Source organism: Sphaeramia orbicularis, chromosome 9 (genome assembly GCF_902148855.1).
Source record: "Sphaeramia orbicularis chromosome 9, fSphaOr1.1, whole genome shotgun sequence".
NCBI classification, from domain to species: Eukaryota; Metazoa; Chordata; class Actinopteri; order Kurtiformes; family Apogonidae; genus Sphaeramia; species Sphaeramia orbicularis.
Window position 1 is genome coordinate 26,655,372 of NC_043965.1, and position 12,379 is coordinate 26,667,750.

Below are 12,379 nucleotides of genomic sequence, written 5' to 3' on the forward strand. Positions count from 1 at the left end.
TCACGTGACTGGTCATCCGGGTGATCATATGATTAGTTGTTGTGAACATGGCGCACAGGCCGAACGAAATGTTTTGTTTTGGAGACTTTAGTGCCTTTGTAAAAGTTTTATCGTTTTTATCCGCCTTGGGTTTAATGTGTATGTCGGTTCGAGCTGAAATACGAACTGCGGTTATTGACAAACAGAGTGGACAGCTGTCTGTCGTCGAGGGATTTCGAGAGGATTTCGTGGCGTGGGCAAATTTCACTGACGATATTGATACGACGGGGTAAGTGTCTTTAAGGCGGGGGTCTGTTTTTATAGTGTCAGTGTTGTCACCTGACATAAAAGGGTTGTGCGAGGCTAATGTGAAGCTCTAAACTATATACACTGAACAAAAATATAAACGCACCACTTTTGTTTTTGCTCCCATTTTTCATGAGCTGAACTCAAAGATCTAAAACTTTTTCTGTGTACACACAAGGTTTATTTCTCTCAAATATTGTTCACAAATCTGTCTAAATTTGTGTTAGTGAACACTTCTCCTTTGCTGAGATAATCCATCCACCTCACAGGTGTGGCATATCAAGATGCTGATTAGACAGCATGATTTTTGCACAGGTGTGCCTTAGGCTGGCCACAATAAAAGGCCACTCCAAAATGTTCAGTTTTATCACAGCACAATACCACAGATGTCACAAGTTTTGAGGGAATATGCAATTGGCATGCTGACTTCAGGAATCTCCACCAGAGCTTTTGCCTGTGAATTGAATGTTCATTTCTCTACCATAAGCCATCTCCAAAGCTGTTTCAGAGAATTCATGAAGAAGACTGTGCGAGGAAAATGGTGGTCACACCAAATACTGACTGGTTTTCTGACCCCCCTGGACCACCCAATACAGTAAAACTGCACATTTTAGAGTGGCCTTTTATTATGGCCAGCCTAAGTCACACCTGTGCAATAATCCTGCTGTCTAATCAGCATCTTGATATGCCACACCTGTGAGGTGGATGGATTATCTCAGCAAAGGACAAGGGAGAAATGCTCACTAACACAGATTTAGACAAATTTATGAACAATATTTGAGAGAAATAGGCCTTTTGTGTACATAGAAAAAGTTTTAGATCTTTGAGTTCAGCTCATGAAAAATGGGAGCAAAAACAAAAGTGGTGTGTTTATATTTTTGTTCAGTGTACGTATAAAAACACAAGTAGATAAAACATGACTGAGAAGTCTAGGTGATTTGTTTAAAGTGGACATTCACTCATGACAACAATAATATCAAACAAAAAAAAAAAATGGCGTCGAAATATTTCTTACTATTTTACATCTTACGTAGCTACAACACCAGTGTTTTCCCCCTAATTCTGGGCTGATACCAATGTTTAAAATGTCATTTTGGCTAATGGTATTTTCTGTTTGTTGTTTTATGACCCCGTCCCCCAAAGGGGAGGTAAGGGGTATTGTTTTTGGTTTGGTTTGTTTCTTTGTTTGCTTGTTTGTTCAACACTCTAGCAGCAAAACTATTGGTTGAATTCATACCAAATTGGGTTTACAGATTGCCAGTGACCCAGAATAGATGTGATTACATTTTGGGAACAGTAGGTCAAAGTTCTAATTTTTAATGAATTTAAAAAAAAATTCCCCCATTTTCTCTTCATGGGCAAAATTTCAAATGTCTGTAGTGGCAAAACTATTGGTTGAATTCGTACCGAATTGACTTTATAGATTGCCAGTGACCCAGAGTAGATCTCAGTACATTTTGGGAACAAAATTTAGGTCAAAGTTCTATTTTTTTTTAATGATTTTTTCTTTTTTTTTAATCTTCCCATTTACTTATAATGGGCAAAACATGTGCAAGGGGGCTGGGTTTGTTGTGCCTGACACCACTTGTTTTTTTTTTTGTTGTTGTTATTAATCCCCCTTGTCTCTGAGGAAGACAAAAAAAAATCATTATATAAAAACAGACATACTGTATTATCTGTATTGAAGGCTTTTTATCTTTTCATCACATTGACTTTCAATGAGCACAAATTTATGAAACTTTTATAACACAATAGGTTATCTGTCTCTGCCAAGGGAGAAATTACATTTTTAAAAGCTGATATTCACTGATGCTGATTTTCAGCAAATATGTTATGTCCCTGAACCCAGGGCACAGGCAAAAAGAAATAGAGTAATACAAGGATTTCCACTGAGGCTCACAGGTTTTAGTTGAGATGAGTCCAGAAACACTAAGTCTGTAGCAGAAAATTAATGTATGTTGTATGGCTCATTGGCATAATTTACAGTGCAAACGTAAATTGTTGCCTGTTGATAACTGATTCATATGTGATGTTGTTTCAGATGGTCTTTCTTGGAGATCACAACCAGCAGTCAGTACAATGACAGTATCCAGGCGTATGCTGCTGGAGCAGTGGAGGCTGCAGTCACATCCCAGGTCACATTAAATTGTCACTTTATAGACTTATTATGCATGTTTTATTTACTCCTATTGCATCAAATTTAAATTTAATATCTTGGTGTGCATGTTGATTTTAGCTCATCTATAAGCACTGGATGAACACTCTAATGGGTTACTGTGGGCCGTTTACAACTCAGTCCGGTTACTGTGAACGCCTTAAAGCTTTCATCACAACCAACCTCCAATGGGTTCAGGAACAAATAGAGAAGCAGCCGAGTTCACCATACTGGTACCAGGTACTTGTAGTAATGTTTATTTTCCAAGGGAAGTAGATTATTAGTATAAAAATAAAGTTGTTGTCATTATCTATTTTCTCTGTGGTCAGGTTCGTCTTGCTCTGCTGCAGCTGAAAGGTCTGGAGGACAGCTACAATGACCAGCTGTCTTTTCCTACTGGGCCGTTGTGCATCAACCCATTTGGCTTCCTGTATTTCATTGTTCTTATTTTGAATTAATCAGACACTTGCCTTAATTTTTCTCAAACCTTGTTCCTCATATTCTTACTGCCTCTTTGTTCAGACTCTTCCAGCTGAGCGGGGACCTTGAGGACCTGGAATCGGCTTTGAACAAGTCCAGTCAAATTCGACCCCTTGGATCTGGCTCCTGCTCTGCTTTAATTAAACTCCTGCCAAACAATAAAGATCTGTTGGTATCACATGACACCTGGAGCACCTACCAGTCCATGCTGCGCATCATGAAGAAATACATGTTTGCCTTCAGAGTCTCTCCTTTAGGTAGTTTGTCTCCTGTTTATTTTTGCTTTAGAGGGATATGTTGTTTCCTAGAGCTGTTTATTAGTAAAAAGTAAGCAGTATAATTTGTATCATAATAATGGGTAAGGATTCAATATATGAGGCATAATGAACAGCGATGTGGTTATTATGGTGAAATAAATCCCAACAGGGTGGTTGATGGAGGGAGTTATTTTATCATAACAATAGTTTTCTGTACATTATTCCAGTCATTACATAGCTGTTTACCAAAGAAATCAGTACTTTGACAAAAATGCTGATCCTATTGAATCTGTTATACAGAAATAATGGACTTTAGATCACCATTATTGATTGAGAATGCTTCAAAGCCATGTTATTGCGATATATCACTGTTACAATATAGTACTGTATTGTTAGTGATACATGTAAGCAAGGCAATATTTTTCTCATCCTACACTACACTGCAAGCTATGAAATAAAAGATACTGCTTTTTTGAGAATTTACAAAGTATCAAAATGCATATTATGGTACTCAAGTGTATGAATACATTTACTTTACACCATAATACAGTTTTCAGGCTCCATTATCAAAAACACATTTTTCCAAGTTTGAAAGCTCCAGAAAAGAAACCTGGGCAGTTTTAATGTTTGATGAGGCAAGTTTTATAATTGCAACTCATTTTTTATATATGCTCTTATTCTCTCAGACAATTATTTCCTTCCTGGAGGCACTCAGGCATTCTCATCATACCCTGGTGCTATTTTCTCTGGAGATGACTTCTATATTCTAAGTAGTGGCTTGGTGAGAACCGATTTTATGTGACAGTGTTTTCATTTAGAACAACAATATTTAAATATATATATTTTATAGAAAAAAAGACAAATAGCTGATGAGAAAGAGTCCTGTCTTCTCTGCAGGTTACCTTGGAAACCACCATTGGCAACAGTAACCCTGCTCTCTGGAAGTTTGTTCAGCCCTCTGGAACAGTCATGGAGTGGCTGAGGAATATTGTTGCTAATCGACTGGCTGTCACTGGCAAGGACTGGGCAGAAATATTCAGCAAGTACAACAGTGGAACGTGAGTTGTGACTACACAGCGAAACTTGCTGCATTTTTTTTTTACCTCCGCCAAGGAATGGTGGAGGTTATGTTTTCATCGGGGTCTGTCTGTTAGCAAGATAACTAAAAAAGTTATTGATGGATTTGGATGAAATTTTCAAAAAATGTTGATACAGGCACAAGGAACAAATGATTATGGTGATGGGGTGTGTGTGTGTGAGTGATCTGCCTTGGCGGAGGTGTGCGCTCTCCGAGTGCTTTTCTTGTATTAAACTAAACTTCAAAGCTTTCAGTTTTATTCTGAACAAATCTGTTACTGTGCAGGTCATGTCTTGTTAAAAACTACCACTGATATTATTTTTTCTGCAACAATAAACTGTTATATCAGATGATGGAAGTAAACAAAAAACAGCCATGTGAAAGTCACATGTGTAGTCAGATGGGTTGTCCAGCTGTAATGGTGTCATTCATGTAAAATGCTTGGTCAGAGACTGCTACTTGGATAAAGATCATCCAAAAATATTCAAAGGTCATATGTTCATTGTATGTAAATCTGCATACCTTGCAGATACAACAACCAGTGGATGATTGTGAACTATAACCACTTCACTCCAGGGAAAACTGACATCAAAGGGGAGCTCTTTGTTGTTTTAGAGCAGATTCCGTAAGTTTTTGCATCTGATTTTTAATCAAATCAGAACCTTTCATAAGTTTTTACAAAAGACCCACAAGCCTTTCTCAACTGATTGACTCAAACTGCTTTTCTGACCCTTTAATGCTGCAGTGGACAGATTGTTTACACTGATAAAACAGAGGAACTGCTGAAGAAAGGGTACTGGGCAAGTTACAACATTCCGTAAGTATCCAGTTATCTGAGTTTATAGATTGTTTCTGTTTTGATTAGATTATATATCCAATTGCACAATTGTTCAAGATGGGTACAATTAACTAAAGACAGGCTTTAGCAGATCTTACTGAATGTCAAAGCTAACACATACAAATAAGCCAAATATCAAAGTAAAATATGAACATAACACTTGTTCATTAGCCAAAGCAACAATTTTATTGCCAAAATATCAAAAAATAATAACTAGACTTTAATTAGAAATTAAATTTTGACTTTAGCAAATTACAAACCAGACTTGAATCCAAATTAAATCAAAATCAATTTATAGTCAAGATGTAGATCATATCTAGAATCAGCAGTAAAATAGCATAATAAGAGTAAAATCACAACCTTAATTAAATATACAGGGGTTGGACAAAATAATGGAAACACCTTCACCTCAAGATGATAATGCCCCAATCCATACAGCTAGAATTGTTAAAGAATGGCATGAGGAACATTCTAATGAAGTTGAGCATCTCGTATGGCCGGCACAGTCCCCAGACCTCAACATTATTGAGCATTTATGGTCAGTTTTAGAGATTCAAGTAAGACGTCGATTTCCACCGCCATCGTCTCTAAAAGAGTTGGAGGGTATTCTAACTGAAGAATGGCTTAAAATTCCTTTGGAAACAATTCACAAGTTGTATGAATCAATACCTCGGAGAATTGAGGCTGTAATTGCCGCAAAAGGCGGACCTACACCATATTAAATTATATTTTGTTGATTTTTTTAAGGTGTTTCCATTATTTTGTCCAACCCCTGTACTTGTTTGTAGGTACTATGAGGACATATTCAATGCCAGTGGCTGCAATGAGCTGGTTGAGAAGTTTGGCCCATGGTTTTCTAAGGACCAGAATCCTCGTGCTCAGATATTCAGGAGAAACCAGACAGCCGTCACAGATGTAGACTCCATGATCCGACTCATGAGGTAAGGTCTGTGTGTTTCACGGGTTCAGAGGTGAACTTTTAAGTGATCAGAATTTCTGCAAAAATTGTTGTTGTTCTAAACATGTTTTAGGAAAAAAGAGAAAAAAAATTATCTACTTTAAATAATATTTTGTATTCAGTGACTTGTGTTTCATACAAAATACCAGGTGCTATTTTTAACCTACTCAGAAGTCTGTTTGAAGGTCATGTGCTATGATGACTTCAGGTTTTCATATTGCACTTGTAAAAGGTTTATACTAGCTCTAAATTAGCTTCAAAATATTTTTAATCTCCTCTTTGTCATATTTTAGTTGATCGTAGACAAAAAAAATACATTGCTCATTAATCTGAAACATCAATACTCAAGCAACTTTGTCCCTAACAGTATAATTCTGAACAGTAACACTTAGAAGTTAATTATTTCTGTTTTCATTTGCATTGTAATTACAGTTAAGTGGAGTTACAAAATACAGTGTCTCTTCTTAAGGTATAACAACTTTAAGGAAGACCCGCTGTCAAAGTGTGAAGGCTGTATTCCACCTGCAAATGGCGAGAATGCGATCTCAGCTCGGTCAGACTTGAACCCAGCCAATGGGACCTACCCATTTGGTGCCTTGAAGCAGAGACCACATGGAGGAACAGACATGAAGGTTTGGGATTTTTCTCATTATGTTCCTGTGTTTTTCTTCAAAAGAAACAGACTGACTAAAGAGGGTAAAACTGCATTTTTTGTCTCTGGTGCAGATGACTTCCTATTGGATGTTCCGTGATTATGGCATGATGGCAGTGAGTGGACCGACATGGGACCAGGTGCCCCCCTTCCAGTGGAGCGCCTCTCCTTACACAGACCTGTTACATATGGGTCATCCTGATACGTGGGCGTTCAAGCCAATAAAAGTAACCTGGACTCCTTAACCGCTTGCATACTGTATTAAAGGACAATGTACATGCAGCTAGCTGTGCTGCTTACAGTTTTAATAAAAGGGAACTGGTCATTGAAATCAGTCATTAACATCATAAACATCACATTTATGAATACACCAGCTTCATATTATACTAGAATCAAATGAGCTTAGTAATCATATTTGCCTCCTGAATGCATGATTAAAGAGACAACTGAACATAATGGTATTTCCCTGATGACAAAAATTGCTGCTATTAAAGGAAATGAAATCTAGTGCAAAATATGAGGAATTACATTTCCCAATTCTGACAGCTTATCTGAAATATTAGAAAGTACCATTATCCATGATGCAAAATTTCTGTTACAGTAAAAATAAATCTGTTGATCATGGGTGGAAATGTATTTTGGTTAATGTTTGAGTCATTTAGACCTCTGCTGGAACTGAGGTTTGTTTGGGCTTTTGTTGGAAAATACTGATGTGTGTATCATTACATTGCGTATCTATTGAATGATCCGTAATTTGGGTTAAATATCATAAGTTTTTTTTTTTTAATAAAAAGAATCAATGTGAAGTCACTGGAAGCATGTTGTGCTATTTTTTTATGACTTAGAAGAATTCTACAGTTTCACAAACATTATTTAAGTCTAGTAAGACTGAAAAAAAAAAATCAATTAAAAAAATCTGGAAAACAGCCTTATAGGTCTGCCAACAAATTTTGATTTTTTTTTCTACAAAATATGCTTTTAGGCTGTGTTCAAATAAAATATTAGCAATCATAATTCACTATACCACAACCAGTAGCAAAAATATTTTACTAAAAAAATATAAGTGAAATAAAGCTAGTGGGAAAACAATTTGTTCAAATAATAAATAATATGGAAGAAGAAAATTCAACCTTAAGAAATGTAAATTAATTCATGAAGTTCTAGGAAATTCCTCCTTTTTCGTATCTTCAATGACTGAAATAATTTAAAAACAACCTCGGATCAGCTTGTGTGTATAAAATCCCTTAATCCATACTCCTAATCAAAACGTCTCAAGTAACATCTGACACACTGCAACAATAAAGACATCATTTATTATGTACACACAACTATTTTACTGATATTAAATTGACAAAATAAAATAAACTCGGCTGTTTGATCACGTGACGTACGTCATGTCGTCACCGCCTAACGCTCTGTTATCGTAAACCGACGGGACTGTCGTGCTGTTTTGTTGATATTAGCGTCACCTGAACTTTAAACTTCTTAAATGCACATGTCCGGCTTGCAGAGAATAAACGGGCACAGATATTGTTGCATTTCACCAAAACTGGGGACGTAAACTGGAAAGACGGTGGAACTTCAGAGTATGTAATTTGGGTTTAGTAATGTTTCTGAGCGTGTTATTCAATTATCTGCAGTATACAGAAACTTGCTCTACCCGTGGAGTTACATAGCTGATACACGTATCCATCTGTTATCTCATGTTCTAAAGCGTCAACTGAATGTACAGTATTTCTTTATTTGTACTAGGAGCAGGGGCTGTTTTAGGGGCAGTGCTTTCAAGAAACGACACCGACGTTTCGTGTGTTTATGAACTAGTACAATATCATATGGCAACTCATCAGCAAAGTCAGTAGTGTGTTTGATCTTGTTTTGTGTATTGGTACAGTGTATACAGGAAAAGGCAGGTATATCTTAGTGTAAAATGTGTGTATTCACTCATACCAATTAGTGTGTTTTAATAAAGGCCCATTCCACTGACAAATCAACAAATCTATTGACGTGGGGTTTGTGATCCAATAACGCATAGTAATAACCCATAACAGATGAGCCTTTGTTAAATATCCCAGATGTAATATGATGGACAAAGCTGTCAATCATTTTTAATCAAAGTGATTGTTCTGTTTATTTTGTGTCCACAAAGGTGTATGTGGAGTTTGATGATGGGATTCTGGCAGCCTCTGACCAACCTTAGAGGTTGTATATCCCAGAATCCTCCATGGGTCACATTTTTCCTGTGTCTGTTAGCTCTGGCTGTCTCATTCATCGGCCTGGCCTGTTACAGTTATTCTCACACCCTGCCCAACCCAGACTCAGTTAAGGTAAGGACTGATGATGTCTTGAAAAAACATGGATGAGAAGTATAACAAACTACCAGGGACAAAATTATTTCATCACGGTAGTAGTGATGATGAATATTAATATAAATACAAACTGCAAGCTAAAGTGAAATCGAAAAACGAAAGACTAATGAAAATCTTAAAACTATAATATATAATTTTGTAATGTATAACTGCATTTTGTGACGAGGAGGTTTCTGAAATTGAGTTTTATCATTATACAACACCTGCCGCCATTCAATACAACTGGCTATTGCCAGGCTGTAACAGAGATGTAACGATTATGGTGTGCACTGAAAAGGGCAATTCATGTGGAATGTAAAATAAATAGCTTATCCTGACAACAAAAGAAATGTATGGCTTCTGTACATTGGAATTTATTGTACACAGCAGGGGTAAAAGCCCTGATATATGTGCACATATCTCCTTTAAAAACTTTGTTCTCTGACTATTCAGGGAGGCATATTTCTCCGACATCTCTGTTGGCCTGTCTTCTATTGTAATTACAATATATTGTGCTTCCACCCATCAGTGGTTTATGTGTGCTCATTCAATTTGTCCAGAGTTTTTGCAGATGCAAATGTCATGGAAGATTGTAATATTCTACAGTCCTATAAAGAGAGAATTTCTGTTGATATTTCAGAGTAGTAGTATAACCATAAGTAAAAAGCTAGGAAGTATCTGAATTGCTATTAGTTAGATGGTGGTGCTATAGCAATGGCAACATAGCATAATTGTTATCTCTTGTTACATCTCTGACAACATGCATGCATACATTTTGTGTCCGGGGCCAATGCTCATTCACACATAATATACTTGATTCTTCTCTCAGGACTGGAACCATCTGCTGTCATCCTTATCACAGTACCAGCTGTGCACAAAAGCCAATGAAAGTTCACCTGAGCTGGTCTACCCTGTCCCTTCTGCTCTAGAGCAGGACGTAAATAGAGAGGCTTCTCCGAACTCTACAGAGACCCCTTCTTCTGTTGCCCAGTTGCATCTTAAGGTCCCTCTGACTGTGACTACCAACACAGACAGCAGCTCTCTGAAAGATCTCTGTCTTCACACCAGTTTGAAAGCCAGTCAGCTAAATCTTGGAGGTTTGTAAAGCGTGGCTTCAATTTTGGCTTCCATAATGTTATATGGTGTTATTTGTGACGGTAAGGTTTTGTGCTGAAGTAAAGCCAGTAATCATTTATCTCCACAGACAATGAGATTTTAAATGTGACAGTCAAGTTTCTGTCTGAAAATGATTCTCATGCCTGCCTCACCATAAGTGCCCCAGCCCACCTTCTGCCTATGAGCCTGTGAGTTCAGTTTTTCCTTAATTAAAAAAATCAAGTTCCTTTGTACCTGTTAAAAGACTCATCATCACATGATTGAAGCCTTTTTGTGTGTACTCTAATACAGGCTTCCTCCAGTGTGTCCTGCATCTGTGAAAAACATTTCAGCTATCCACGTTGATGCAGGTGAACAGCTGACTTCAGCATCACACACCTGCTATAGCCTGCATTCTAAGAATGACCCCACACTCCGAGTCATGTTGACTAAGGTACATTGGGTCCTACATTACAACAGTAAGTCACACATAAAGCAGATATCTTTATTCACAGTGTCAGTTTTTTTCTCCACTTTTCCTTTTTAGGAGGACCAGCGTGTGGCAGTGCAACATCTTATAGAAGTCAGTGTGTTTCTGCTTGGAGTCTGTTTGATAATCTGTTTGGTTGGTAGTCTGACAACTTCCCTGACACGGCGTTACCAGTGGAATGGGCTGGATCTACAAAATGTAACTCATTTCTTTTAAATTTATTTTTCTCTCATAGTATTACTGGCAAAGATTAAATTCTGACATTGGTGACATTTACATAGTATATACAGTATATAATTGTAGAATGATCTTATTCACCACATCTTAGTCTGCTGTGAAATTTTGACTGTTTAATGTGATTAATCTAATGTGCTTTATATTATTTGCAGGAGCCTTTGATTGACCCCTGAAAAGTTTTCCTCTTCTGCATCTTGACAACATCATTTGGTGATTGGCAAGGTGTACATTCCTGTTGTGAATACTAGACTGAGATAATATAGGATAAACACTAATTACAATGATTCATTAATGTGATACACTACATGGACCATGATGTAAACTGGACCAACTCATCAGCTGGTAATGCTCACACTGTTTGACTACCCATACATTTACTTATGAGGTACTCATTGATATGATTGCACACTTTTTGCCTCTATTTTAATATTTGTTCACAGTTGTCTAACAATAGTGTTCTGCATTTCTGCTATTTGTGTTCTATCAACCTGTCTCACTACCTCTATGTGTCCCCAAAATATTGTTGTTAATACCTGAATTCTCTTAAATTCAGTTGAGATTTCATTAATCTCTGATGTTTAGCATGTGTTGAATTAACATGCATGCCTATTGAGGATTCTGTTAGTAGAAACTTTGGCACCTTTGCTTGTTCAAGTCAGTTTTTTATTTATACAATCCAATATCATAAAACACAAATTTGTCTTGAAGGGTTTTACAATCTGTATTGTAACTTCAAAAAAAGGGAAGAAACCTCAGGAAAAGTCACAGGTGAGAGATCACTCTTACGTGAAAGAAAGACAGAAATGGTAAAATAATTCTCTTTTGGGAAGGAATATTTTGATTGTAGATTGTTGTTGTTTTTAATCCAGGATAAAATCAAGTTAAATGTGTCATTAATATATATATTTTTTTAAAGGCTCAAAATGTAAAAGCTCTAACATATGTGTTTAGACACACACCACTGATTGTAATAAATGTTTTATTTAACTGTAACAATTGACCTTTTGAACAATAATCTATTCTTCAATAACTATTTGTATACTCAATATTTTTGTTCAGACTAACAATAGACTAATATTTTCAGATAATAGAGATCTAAGTTTTCATTGTGGTTAAGAGCCCTTTTCTTGTGTGGCAGTTGGTTTGCAATCTACACTTAGTGGATGTGTTTTGTTTTAATTTTTTTTTTTTATCTATACATCTATAAAATAAAAAAGGCATCAAAAGTAAAAGGTCAAGCAGAAAGTGCAGACCTCTGCAACAATCTTTAGTCCACCCTTCTCACTCCACAACATTATTACAACACAAACAAAATCAGGAGTATTTCCCTCCTTTTTGTCAGTAGGAAGTCACTTTAAATAATTTAACTGACTTTTACCCTCCTACTATCTCTCTACCAGATTCAAGATAGTGAAAATCAAAAACCATATTTACCATCGGCAGTTAGTGATTTCTTATTGATTGACTGATTGACATTACACTAGTATAATAAGTATTCTTTTACTAATT

At 36.6% G+C, this 12,379-nt stretch overlaps 2 protein-coding genes across 3 annotated transcripts; both read left to right on the forward strand.

Annotated features, from left to right (window-relative positions):
* The first annotated feature begins 16 nt into the window (after window positions 1-16).
* plbd2 (phospholipase B domain containing 2) lies at window positions 17-7,513 on the forward strand. Its single transcript, XM_030143979.1, has 12 exons — window positions 17-268; window positions 2,327-2,420; window positions 2,522-2,680; window positions 2,770-2,870; window positions 2,963-3,177; window positions 3,864-3,958; window positions 4,075-4,235; window positions 4,785-4,880; window positions 5,001-5,072; window positions 5,882-6,034; window positions 6,521-6,683; window positions 6,778-7,513. Exons 1-12 carry the CDS (start codon window positions 48-50, stop codon window positions 6,946-6,948), a joined length of 1,701 nt encoding a protein of 566 aa, XP_029999839.1. The 5' UTR covers window positions 17-47; the 3' UTR covers window positions 6,949-7,513.
* Window positions 7,514-8,132: 619 nt separating this feature from the next.
* On the forward strand, window positions 8,133-12,080 carry LOC115426047 (transmembrane protein 248). Of its 2 annotated transcripts, none has more exons than XM_030143984.1 (7): window positions 8,133-8,289; window positions 8,850-9,027; window positions 9,878-10,145; window positions 10,253-10,352; window positions 10,456-10,597; window positions 10,691-10,831; window positions 11,023-12,080. In XM_030143984.1, exons 2-7 carry the CDS (start codon window positions 8,854-8,856, stop codon window positions 11,041-11,043), a joined length of 846 nt encoding a protein of 281 aa, XP_029999844.1. In that variant the 5' UTR covers window positions 8,133-8,289; window positions 8,850-8,853; the 3' UTR covers window positions 11,044-12,080. The 2 variants fall into 2 exon arrangements, with proteins under 2 accessions (XP_029999844.1, XP_029999846.1); XM_030143986.1 differs by having other exon boundaries at window positions 8,856-9,027.
* Window positions 12,081-12,379: the final 299 nt, after the last annotated feature.

Coding starts and splice junctions, on each gene's coding strand:
- plbd2 (XM_030143979.1), top strand. CDS start 48: ATGGCGCACAGGCCGAACGAAATGTTTTGTTTTGGAGACTTTAGTGCC. Junction 3,959..4,074: donor ATATTCTAAGTAGTGGCTTG/GTGAGAACCGAT, acceptor TCTTCTCTGCAG/GTTACCTTGGAAACCACCAT. Junction 5,073..5,881: donor TGGGCAAGTTACAACATTCC/GTAAGTATCCAG, acceptor ACTTGTTTGTAG/GTACTATGAGGACATATTCA.
- LOC115426047 (XM_030143984.1), top strand. CDS start 8,854: ATGTGGAGTTTGATGATGGGATTCTGGCAGCCTCTGACCAACCTTAGA. Junction 10,146..10,252: donor CAGTCAGCTAAATCTTGGAG/GTTTGTAAAGCG, acceptor TTATCTCCACAG/ACAATGAGATTTTAAATGTG. Junction 10,353..10,455: donor CACCTTCTGCCTATGAGCCT/GTGAGTTCAGTT, acceptor ACTCTAATACAG/GCTTCCTCCAGTGTGTCCTG.